The sequence below is a fragment of the Ahaetulla prasina genome, chromosome 6, assembly GCF_028640845.1.
Source record: "Ahaetulla prasina isolate Xishuangbanna chromosome 6, ASM2864084v1, whole genome shotgun sequence".
Classification (NCBI taxonomy): Eukaryota; Metazoa; Chordata; class Lepidosauria; order Squamata; family Colubridae; genus Ahaetulla; species Ahaetulla prasina.
In genome coordinates this window covers 95,463,918-95,476,381 of record NC_080544.1, presented here as the reverse complement: position 1 = coordinate 95,476,381, position 12,464 = coordinate 95,463,918, and the positions used below count along the sequence as shown (strand labels likewise).

The 12,464-nt window shown below is 40.0% G+C and overlaps 1 protein-coding gene across 4 annotated transcripts in view; it reads right to left on the bottom strand.

Annotated features, from left to right (window-relative positions):
* The window catches only part of ECT2 (epithelial cell transforming 2), a 64,909-nt gene that overhangs the window by 52,193 nt on the left and 252 nt on the right, over positions 1–12,464 (bottom strand). For 2 of the 4 annotated variants that reach the window (XM_058187253.1, XM_058187256.1), the window contains exons 2-4: positions 6,689–6,845; positions 3,609–3,688; positions 1,313–1,495 (exon numbers count right to left, since the gene is read on the bottom strand). In XM_058187253.1, the coding sequence (XP_058043236.1) occupies positions 1,313–1,495; positions 3,609–3,688; positions 6,689–6,818 (393 nt within the window). In that variant the 5' untranslated portion in view covers positions 6,819–6,845. Of the gene's footprint in view, positions 1–1,312; positions 1,496–3,608; positions 3,689–6,688; positions 6,846–12,206; positions 12,331–12,464 lie in introns of those variants that run through there. The other 2 variants (XM_058187254.1, XM_058187255.1) reach the window with 2 other exon arrangements.

Below are 12,464 nucleotides of genomic sequence, written 5' to 3'. Positions count from 1 at the left end.
GGCCTTAAGAAAATTAGGACTTTGAATTCAGAAGGGATAATACTAATAACAGCCACAAGACTTGTATGCCCCTTGACTCTTTGGGTGCGTTCCAAAGACCCTTGAGAAGTTTTAATCCTAGGCTGTCACAAGACCATGGATTCTCTCAAACAGGCTGGATCCAAGCCACACAGTATTTTAAAGATAATGAGTGCTTTGTATTTCGCAAGGAAAGAAACGGACAGTCAGTGCCAACTTTTTAGCAGTGCCAACTGATGTGGCTTCCATTTGCTTTTCCCGAGGACAAACCAGCTATTGAGATTTGCATCAATTGCCAGTTCCAGTCTAGACTCAAGGGCAGTCCATGGAAAGCATCTGATAAAGTGAAGTGGAGAAGTTAGCAGCGTACACTCCACCATGTTAAGGTCCTTTTCTTCCAGTAAAAGACAAAGTTGCTATTTCAACCAAAGCCGATAAAAATTGTTCCTGACGTCAGAAGATGTCACAGCAACAACAAAAAAAGGACCTTATTCAGAACAGGGGAAATCTATCCTTGTGACTCACAACAATATACATCATCTTGCTTGGATTCAATTTCATTTTAATATCTCTCACCCAGCCCATTACTGACGTTAGCCAAGCATTCGAGGTACCATGTCATTATCTGAAGATTTCAGAGAAATACATTGAGTGTCATCAGCCAACTCCATACCCCTAATGATCTCTCCCAGCAGGTTCACTTCAATACTGCAAAATACTGGAAAAAATGAAGCCCCGAGGGATGCAATATAATAGCGTGTCCTCAGAAGCCCATTGTTGCCTATAGAAAGTGCTGGCAGAGAAGGTGTTTTGTATGGTATGAAGCATCTCAAAGAGAAATGTGTTTCTCACACACCCCAAAACAGATGACTTCACTGCAGCAAAGTACATTCAATTCACACAGCCCCAGCAGCAAAGTCACTAAATATCTCTCAAAGCTCATGTTGTTAGACATTTGAAGACGTTATCATTTATTTTTCAAAAATGATTTTCGAACAAATTTATTTATTTTATTTATTTATTAAATTTTTATCCATACGGATGACTATTCAAGTGCTTTGATGACTTGCTAAAATTCGTTGTATTTCCATACTGGAAGTTTTAGCAGTTTTGCTATTCCTGCTTTTGCGTACGTTACTTTCAATCAGCTTCTGATAAGAATAGCAGCACATTCAAGTGAAGAAAAATGTTTTTAATTCAGTGACAGGAGAAGCCATCAACTCCATTCAGCAGACATATCAAATATATTTTAAAAGGCAGCAATTTTCCATGTCGGTTTTAATTGTTTTCTTACCTCGCCTTTTTTAGCACACTGAAATACCACTGGGGGCCCAAGGATCCTGCAGTCTGCTTTGTTCAAGTTACTAAAAATGGGTTCTTCGAAGTCTGATATTACAAAGACAGCCTCAGCCTCCGGTGATTCAGAGTCATCACACGTTTTCATAGATTCCATCTTTATGTAGGGCACTTTAATATCCTGCATTGTTTCAAGATAGATAGATACTTATAAATAACATATATGTAGCAATACCAATGTCGCACTTAAGAGTTATATACGGCTTTGGATATTGAAAGTTTCCAATTTGGCTGAGATGGCTAAAATCTCAGCCTTCTTGAAAGACAGTACTCAAGAAAAATATTTAAATGAATGGAAGAACTGGATTGATTATATTCAAAATAGATATCAGATTAAGAAATTTCGGATTGCTTTTGAATGAAGGATGTTATTTTTGATTTTAATGGAAGAAGTCAGGTTATGTGAGAGAGAAAGACTATAATTGTGTTAGATTTTAAAAATTTAATGTATGAATGTTTTGTTTAAGGAACTATACCTTGTGTTTGCTCCGGGAAGTCCGGGGGGGGGGAGGGGGGTTTAGGAGGGAGGGGGGGAGGGGGGAAAAATTTAATTGTTGTAAAACTATTTTAATAAAAAAAAAAAAAAAAAAAGAGTTATATACGGCTTCATATTGATTTACAGTCCTCTCTAAGTGGTTTATAGCGCCAGCATATCGGTCCCAACAATCTGGGTCCTCATTTTACCAAGGATGGAAGGCGGAGTCAACTTTGAGCTGGCCAGGATCGAACTCCTGACAGTGGGAATGCAGAATTAGCCTGAATGCTGCATTCTAACCACTGTGTCACCATGGCTCCTGTAGGTTTTCTATGTTGTTCCCCCAAAGAAAGAATTAACTAGGCCAGTGATCGCTAACGTTTTTGCCATTGCGTTGGGGGGGGGGGTGTCGCACACGTGCCCACACCCATAATTCTATGTGTTCCCCTCCCCGCACGCGATGGCCCAGTAGGCCCATTTTTCTCTCACCAGGCTCCAGAGCCTTTCTAAGAGTCTGGGGAGGGTGAAAACAGCCTCGCCTCGCTGTCCTGCCTCCCCCCCCCCCCCGAAGCCAAAAACGGCCCATCTGCCAACTTCCAGTCCAGAGCTGAGCTCATGTGCCCACCAATATGGCTACGCGTACCACCTGTGGCACACATGCCATAGGTTCAGTATCATGGAATTAGGCTTTTGAGTGCTGAACACTAGAACAAACGAAAAATATGACTGATTCTTATTTCCAAATAGAAACAAGACCTATCTAATTTAAAGTCTTATTCTCAGTATAAGAGTTGTCAATTTTTACAATCATTTTCATAAAATCTGAAATCAAAGAAGGCATGTACTTACGGGACCTGGGGGCCTGGGTACTCACGGGACCGCCTACTGTTACCTCATGCCTCCCACCGACCCGTACGCTCACACAGAGAGGGACTTCTCAGGGTGCCGTCCGCCAAACAATGTCGGCTGGCGGCCCCCAGGGGAGGATCCTTCTCTGTGGGGGCTCCTACCCTCTGGAACAAACTTCCCCCTGGTTTACGCCAAATACCTGACCTTCGGACCTTCCGCCGCGAATTGAAAACACATTTATTTATTCGCGCGGGGCTGGTTTAAATTTTATTGGTTTTTTAAATTTTTACTATGAATTTTAATGGGTTTAGTTTTATATGTTTTAAAGTCTTAGGCCAATGGTGTAATAAGTTTTTTTAATTCGGATTTTAATTGTATATTGTATTGTTTGTTTTATTTTGGCTGTACACCGCCCTGAGTCCTTCAGGAGAAGGGCGGTATAAAAATCGAATTAATAATAATAATAATAATAACAATAATAATAATAATAATAATAATAATAATAATAATAATAATGATGATGATAATAATAATAATAATAATAATAATATGAGCAATTTCAAAGCAGTGGTGCTTCTGTTCACCTGTTTCCACATTCACTTCTACCAAGCCTTTTGTTTATCCTTCTACTAAGTTTTGACAGTAGTGGCTTCCCTCTCTCTACTCCAATCCCAAATAGTGCAACATGCGGCATGCAAACAGAGACACCCTTTTCCCCAAATACCATATGGATGATACTTTTTATTATCTTACTTCTGGTTCACCAGAAAGTTTTCATTATTTTATAAACAGAACTTCCATTGTCTTAAAAGCTCTATATAGGAAAGAACTTCAGTATGAGAACCACACAGTAAATCAGAGTTCCAGATGCAGTGAGATCTTACTATTATCAACAAACAAATTCACAAACCTCTAAGGCTGTTATGAGTTTTTCACATCTTGCAGCTTCCTGAACTAAAATCACCTTGATTTCAACCGGGGGTATTTCCTCTGTTGGGAAAGGAAGGAAATAATCAGCCTAAAGAAAACTTTAAGGGTTAAAGGAATTTATCATCCTTCTCAAAAAGAAAGAAAAGTGAAGAAACTGAAAAGACAGATGATTTGTCAACTACATACATCGCAGAAACAAAATCCCTATATCCAAAATTTCCTGAAAAGCAAATTTGTTCCCAGAGCAGAAATGATATTCTTGCAAGGCTACGTTTTAACCAATTGGGAACAGATTGCAATAGACCAAGTTGTTAAAAGTGAGCAATAAGAAGAGCCAACACTACTCCACATAGATATGAGCCATTAGTCACTTTCATATAAAACAATATTACGTAATGGAAGGATGCCTTACATTTTCAACAAATTAAGGAAACTACCCATTTAAAAACAAGAAGAAATCAAAGATGCTTTTTCGAGAAGCAACTGGACTTTCTTTGTTTTTCCTTGAAAATGTCTGACTTCTCATCCAAGAAGCTTCTTCAGCTCTTTGAACTTCTTGGAACTCTTCTTTTAACTTCTTGAGATTTTTTTGAATCTCTTCAACTTTTCTTGGAAATCATCCAAGAAGCTTCTTCAGCTCCTTGAGCAATTCCACGAAGAACACACTATGGTATTATCTGGCTGGAAAATGGTTAAGGTATTAGTGACAGCCTCCCCATTCAGAAGCAAGGGCAAATGGAGCACAAGACCAATCCATGATATAAGCCTGCCTTATATTGAAATTCAGTTCCAGAAACCTGCAGGATGCACACTCCTGTCAATACTTGGCAGGCTAGGTTCATTCACTGAAGTAAACCACGCTAGCTTGCTACTATGAAATGACCTACCGTACAGAGGTTTTCATCCTAAATCTTTTGTTCATGAAAAGGGATTACCAGAGTTCTCCTAGCTCAGAGGTCTTCAAACTTGGCAGCTTTAAGACTTGTGGACTTCAACTCCCAGAATTCTGGGAGTTGAAGTCCACAAGTCTTAAAGCTGCCAAGTTTGGGGACCCCTGTCCTAGCTGGTCCACACTCACCCAAGTAATTTGCAGGAGGAGCAAACAAACTACAGGTAATCCATGACTTACAACACTTTATTTAGTGACTGTTCAAAGTTACGACGGCACTGAAAAGCGTGACTTATGCCCATTTTTCCACAGTTACAACCTTTGCAGCATCCCCATGATTATGTGATCAAAATTCGGATGCTTGGCAACTGGTTCATATTTATGACCATTCCCAAGATCATGGGATCCCCTCCTGAGATCTTCTGATAAGCAAAGTCAATGCGGAAGCCAGATTCACTTAACAACCGGGTTACTAACTTATCAACTGGAATGATTCACTTAACAACTGTAGCAAGGAAGGTCGCAAAATGGGGCACAAACGTCTCACTTAACAACAGAAATTTTGGGCTCAGTTGGGGTAGTACATCGAGGATTTCTTGTAGCTTTGCATCAGAAACGTGCATTGTTATTTCTGGTGAGCTGCAGAAACCTTTGCAAAGAGCTATTGCTCATCCACAGAGCAGGATCAACTCAATTAAATGCATCGCATAATTTGGTCCTGAAGAGGAAGGAAGAGTTATGCTTAACTCCCTTATCTGGGAATTCATATGGCACAAGTCTTCAAGGAAAGACTTAGTGTTCCTCTTGACACTTTTTAGACATTTTAGTTCTAGGTAAAACTCAGTTCCTCAAAGAAAAAAGAAAAGAAAAGAAAAGAAAAAGAACAAGCTAAGCAGAAAAGCAACAAATTCTTCACAACAGCAATAGTTGGTGCAAACCCGTCTACAAGACTTGGACCCAAGGTAGGTCTTTGCAGAAGGTCAAGTTGGAGTTCTCTTTGCAGTGGTTGTCCCCTGTTGAAGGATATCGTTGTCAGTACCACAGAAAAAAAAAATCTCCTGATAAGCCAGTTTGAAGGAAGCATTTCAGCCGGGGTTCCTGGAATTGATAGGCCGCTTAGGAGAACCATTTCTCTTGTTGGCCTGAACTGCCAGCTTAAGATAGCATCAGAGCCAGAAAACTCTGTGTTCCTTGTTTGAGCTATTCTTGGTGAAAGGCCTGAGCAGGTGGTATGTGATCTACCCAGTGGTTAAGTGTGAGGCGTCCAATCCTCTCCTGAACTGGTGAGATTAAGGGGTCCTTGTGCTCTTTGAACTTGGTTGTTTTCTTGCAGAGGTTTCATTACCCAAACTAGGTAACATCATCAGCACTGGTGAGATTGTTCCAAGGAGGATTGAGACTTATAAAATGTATTTAATATTTTGCAATGAATTTATTAAGACTCTTTCCAGATTTCATCACTTTAACCTGCTGAATAGCAAACCCCAACAGAGAAAGCCTCGTTAGTGATATACCGTGTGGAACAAAGGGGTGGTCTACTTACCTTTACTACTGGTTCGCATCATGCCCACGCGCATGCGCAGAAGTGTTTTGATGACGTTTGGGTTAGTGGGTGGAGCCTCCCACCGGTTTTACTACCGGTTCTATAGAACCGGTCTGAACTGGGGGCAATCCACTACTGGTGGAACATCCATTCACAGATCACCCAGCCATCCACCCCCACCCCCACTGTTTCCTCTTAACTGAGAAAAAAAAAACCCAATTCGGTTAGGGCATTTTTTTTTTTAGTAATGTATCTATGATTTAATATCTAAGGCTGCAATACGTACTGTAGCAATGATTCATGTAATGGTGTTGCCTTTCTATTGCTATTTATTATGTTTATTGACGTCATAGCACCTTAAGGTTCCATTCTGATGCCAAAAAAGAAAAGTAGAAGCATTTCAGTTCAATAACTAAATGCAAACAGATAAGCTTGCAGGCAGACCCGACTACATTATGCTTTTTATTGTCTTCAAGCCTAGGGACATTGGTTACTATTATAATTAAATTACAAGCAAGCGTGCATTTGAAAGTTTACATCCCAAATACTAAACACATGCAGAAAGAACCACTAGTCTATAAGAACAGTGTGGGGGAGAAGAACACACTAAAATAAAAATTTACATTACCTCTACTGTCAGAAGCAACTCGGGTGAATACATTTTCCTTGGAATTTTCTAGAATTTTTGAGTCAAGAACAGAAGAATCTGCCAAGAGGCTTTTTGTGGTATCAGACACGAATGTAGTGTTCTCAGTCATGGTCAAAATGGCATCTCTCTTCTACAGCTGCAAGAGAAACATCCAATTCAAAAATATGACACTAAGCTTAAGATTGTTAGCGACACTGTAATTTGAGGATTCTCACATTTCATTATTAAGATTTTCTCTTCACATCCAATATCAAAGAATCATCCTCCCCCCACCCTTATTTTATTTTTCTACTGCTCCTGTCTGCTGTTTCCACTCAAGTCTCCATTACGATATGGAGACTCTCCAATAGGATTCCTAAAATATGCAGAATCTCTCAGCTGAACAATTACCTATTAAATAACGAGAATGATAGAATTAAAGGTAATATTTAAATGTGACTGGCAAGACGTGTATCTTCATAACTTACAATTACTGAGCTTGTAGTGCTGCCAAAAAGTTGTACATGACCCAGAATTAGCTGAAGGAAATTATGTGGCCCCCTGGAATTCATCATCTTGTCAGACCTTACAGAATAGACCCGAAATAAAGAAAGGACATGCCACTGATATGCAAAGGCAATCACTTGTCAATTCTATGAAGAGTATAATCAGACTTAGTACAGACTAAAAAAGGATTCTCAAAATATTCTGAAGCATATTGTTGGAAGAAATGTCCATCTGGGTTCAGTTTCAAGTAGGGAGAAAGACACTGGAAACATGGAGGCTGCTTGGAAGGATGGTTTAATGGTGAACAGGACCACATGTGTTTGAAGTCCTGGGTAGCTGACCACATGGAGTAGAGAGACAGAGAGATTTATACCCTCTCTTGGGCCTTGCCCTAGAGCAGGGGTGTCAAACTTGATTTCATTGAGGGCCACTTCAGGGTTGTGTTTGACCTGGGTGGGGGATGTAGAGTAGAATGAGAGTGGCTAGCTCAACGTCACTTGTGTCAGGGGCACCTGTGGTGGTCCAAGCGCTGTGCCAGTGAAAACGGGCTCTTGAGCTCTATTTTCGCCTGCAATGGCCTCCTGCAATCCTCTGCCAGCGAAAACAGAGCTCGGGAATGCCTCTGTTTTTGCCTGCAGAGGCATCGCGGGCCAATCCTTCACTGTTTCCAGGGTGGTCTTCCGGATCAGATCTAAGTAGCCCGCAGGGCGGATCTGGCCTACGGGCCTTGAGTTTGACACCCGCGCCTTACAGCTTCCTGTTCCTGTGCAAGGGCATGTATCCTATAGGTTGTTGTAGGGGTTATGTGCAAATCCTAGGAGTTTGTCTGAAACTAAGTTTGGTTGAACTGTGCTGGGTGATGTAATATCCCCAGGTGCCATGTGGTGAATTCTGTTGCTAGATGGATAGAGGGCTAATTATGTCCTGAGGGTCATGTCTTAATCCCATCAGCCTAGAGCTGAGGTCTTTTGTTTTGTAGATAGGCTGGCCCAGTCTTAATGTGCACCAAATATCTGCTGTGGGAAGGGAGCTGCATTGTCTTTAAAAACATGTTTCTCCACTTCCCATCCAGAGAAATATAATATTCTGCCTTTTTAATATTTCCTAGAATATTTCATTCTTCTAGGAGAGGGATGGGTGCTAACTTTCTACAATACATATAACATATACCCTTTAATAGTGGTCCACTGGTAAAGAGAAACAATTTATTAAGACTGAAATTGACCTAATGCTTTTATTTTGAAGCTACAGCTACAAATCGTTTCTTTAAAAAAAATAGATTTAGAGTCATCATTTTATCTCAGAATGAAGTATTTTCATAATGTAAAAAGGACAGTTTTTATTGTGGTTTTTAAATAGACCTGCGGATGCCATGTCTTTCTAAATACAAGCTTAAATTTATAGCTATAATCGGACTGCCAAGTGTAAAAAAATGCATAACTGATCTAATGGAGGATAACTTCCCATTAAAATATTGCTCTTGTATAATAAAAGTAGAATACAAAAAATGGTTTTTCGAATTACCCTAAGCCTTAACAAATGATCAGTGAAACAAAACCCCAGGAACTGTATCTATTGGAGCCAGTGCTCTCATTTTCTTAACTTTTTAATCCTCTTTTATTTTGGGTCAACTCAATGCAGCAAAACAAGAGCTCAGAAGGTCCCCTGCATGGGTTCCACCAAATGTACCTTGCTAAATGACAAAATCCACAGCATGCTATTCCCACTGAATCTTTCAGCCTGTGGACTTGCAGATCCTTTGCACTTTTGGCTATCAGAGTAGCATACATGGAAACATGCCAAAAGTTAAAGCAGGCTTTTGAATAGGCTGAATGAAGAACTTGAGACATTTATAGCTGCATACTGGATAATTTCCAAAGCCAAATACGAAAAAGAGTCAATATGTGCTTCATTGATTATAGAAAGCTTTTGATTGTGTTGATAGCATCAAACTGCAGAAAGTGTTCAGAAAAATGGGAATACCATATATATCATTATCTATTATCGGTTCTACCATATCGCAAGATCTAAAATGGACAGCTAACATCAAAAACATCGTCAAAAAAGCACAACAAAGAATGTTCTTTCTGCACCAACTCAGAAAGCTCAAACTGCCCAAGGAGCTGCTGATCCAGTTCTACAGAGGAATTATTGAGGCTGTCATCTGCACCTCTATAACTGTCTGGTTTGGTTCTGCAACCCAACGAGACAAACACAGACTTCAGGGGATAATTAGAACTGCAGAAAAAACAATTGCTACCAACCTGCCTTCCATTGAGACCTGTATACTGCACGAGTCAAAAAGAGGGCTGTGAAAATATTTACAGACCCCTCACATCCTGGACATAAACGGTTTCAACTCCTACCCTCAAAACGACGCTACAGAGCACTGCACAACAGAACAACTAGACACAAGAACAGTTTCTTCCCAAATGCCATCACTCTGCTAAACAAATAACACTGTCAACTACTTACTAAATCTGCACTACTATTCATCTTCTCATCGTTCCCATCACCCATCTCCTTCCACTTGACTGTATGACTGTAACTTTGTTGCTTTTATCCTTACGATTTATATTGATATTGTTTCCTGATTGCTTATTTGTGCCTTATGACTATCATTAAGTGTTGTACCTTAGAATTCTTGATGAATGTATCTTTTCTTTTATGTACATGAGAGCATATCAACCAAGACAAATTCCTTGTGTGTCCAATCACATTTGGCCAGTAAAAAATTCTATTCTATTGTATTCTATTCTCATGAAATTTCTGTACAAGCCAAGAAGCCACAGTACATGAGAACAAGAAGAATCAAGACTGGCTCCAGGTTAGCCAATGAGCGGGATAAGGCTATAATACACTACCTTATTTATTCATCCTATTTGCTGAAGATATATTAAGGGAACTGGATAGGGAGATAGGTTTAAAATTGGAGGAAGAAACTTCCAACAACCTGTGCTATAATGAACATGATGCTACCCCGATAGCAAAAACTGCAAAGGACCTACAAGCCCACAAGTGGAAAAGATTCAGTGGAAATAGCATGCTATGAGTTCTGTCATTTAGAAAGGCACATTTGATGGAACCTATGCAGTGGGCTTTCTGAGTTGTGGCACTAGTGTGGAACACCCTCCCTCTGAGGTGAGACTTGCACCATCTCTCTTGACTTTCCAAAGATCCCTTAAGATCTGATTCTGTCATCAGGCCTGAGGAACAGTTGACTCTGTCACATTGCTTCGCTCATTAATTCTTCAGCTGTGTTTTAATGCTATTAAGTAATCACTATTATTATTTTTAGCTTTGTTGTCACTGACAGGTTCACTTGATTTGCGAGATGGGCAGCTACATAAATTTGAAAAATTAAATATACATAAAAAATCAAACAGGGGGAAAAAAGGGACCAAAATATAAAGAAGACCAAATTAATGGAAATTGGTAGAACAACCAGTCGTAGAGCAGACAATGAAGTTATGAAAGTGGTAGATAGTTTCTGTGTTTTAGGATCAACCATCAACAATAACAAGCAGTCAAAAAATATGCCACAGATTAGCAGTTGGTAGAACAGCTATGAAAGCCTTGGAAATATTCAAATCTGTGATATATCTATACCTACAAACATCAGAATTGTGCAAGCCATGTTACACCCTATGACACTCTCTGGAGGTGATGGTTGAATCTAAAAGAAACAGGATAGGAAGAAGACAACCAGCAGCAGCAAGCTGGACTCAGTTACACTGTTGTGAATGCATCTTTGGGAGATTTAAAAGAACAGGTTAGGGATAGATTTATGGAGAAAATCTATTTATGTGATTGCTAGGAGTCAAAAACTATTGGTCTGGACCGAGAATGGGCCAAAGACCCAATTGGCTTACATGCCTAGGGGAAAGCCTAGAACCATTTTTGTTTTTGTAGAGTAAACAGAAAAGTGGTGCATTATTTATGCCGCCTTGAGCTGTACGAAATAAAAATGCATGATATAAATCCAATAAATAAAATTGCAAAGCCTTTGTAGAGAAAGAACGAAGCCCCCTTTTTTCTTTGACCTCATCATTTGCTTTGTCACTTGTGCCCATCTTTTTTTATTTCCCTTGTTATTAAATGCTTTTAAACAACGCGTAAACTGCCCAGGGCCATTGCAAGTTGGGCAGCATATATTCAATAAATTAATAATAGTAATTACTATAAATTACTATTGTATTATATATTTTATTATACTATTATAATAAAATTATAAATCTTAACTTATTCAGTTTTTAATGTTTTATTATATTGAATAAATTGTACCTTAGCTAAAAAACCCCTGGGAAGGAGATGGGCACATGAGAAGTGTGATATATAAATATATCCATATATATAATATAATATACAATATAATCTATAAATATAAATTTATAATATATATATTTCTTTAGAAGGGAGATGGGCACTTGAGAAGTGTGATATATAAATATATATTTATAATATAGATATATTTATATTTATAATATATCCCTTTAGAAGGGAAATGGGCCCTTGAGAAGTTTGGTATATATTATATAAATAAGTTATTTAGTAACTAATGTGACAACACGGGTTAGGGTTTTATAAACAAGGTAAATGAGCGATTAAAGTTCACCTTTCGCACACTGGAACCCCAACCTATAGCTTTCCAAACGGGGTAGATTTGAACCCTCGTCCACCTGGTTGGCGAGGCGGATTTAGTAACCTAAGCAGGTGCACCCAAGCAATAAATAAAGAGGAAATTGTCCTGTTTATTTATTTCCTCAATTTCCTCATCGACGTAGCCTATCACAGAAGCCTTGTGGCTTCCAGGCGAACCCGGTCTGGCCCTTTCAGAAGAGCCCACGACTTGCTGGCTGTGGATTATGGGAGCCGTAATCCCCGCCACCCGCTAAAAAAAGGCTCCTCTTGCTGGGAGGACTTGCTGATCGGACACGGAGCTACGGAGAAGGGCCTGTAATTCTCCCCGCCATGTGGGGCCATGCGTCTTTCGCCCCGGTTCCTCGCTCACCCCTCTTCCCGCCGCCTCACCGTTCAGGGCACCATCGGGGTCCGAGCACCAGCCACCATCCCAGAGGCACCCGCGACACCCGGCACCTCCCAATTCAAAAAACGAGCGTCCACTCTCGGACGGCTCCCTATTGGCCGTCACGGGAAGGGGCGGGGAAGCGCGCGCGCGGCTCGGCTCCGAAATGCCGAGCTCCTATTGGCGGACGATTCCGGGAGGGAGTTCCTGGTCTCTCTTTACCTTTACTTGAAAAATTCTTTC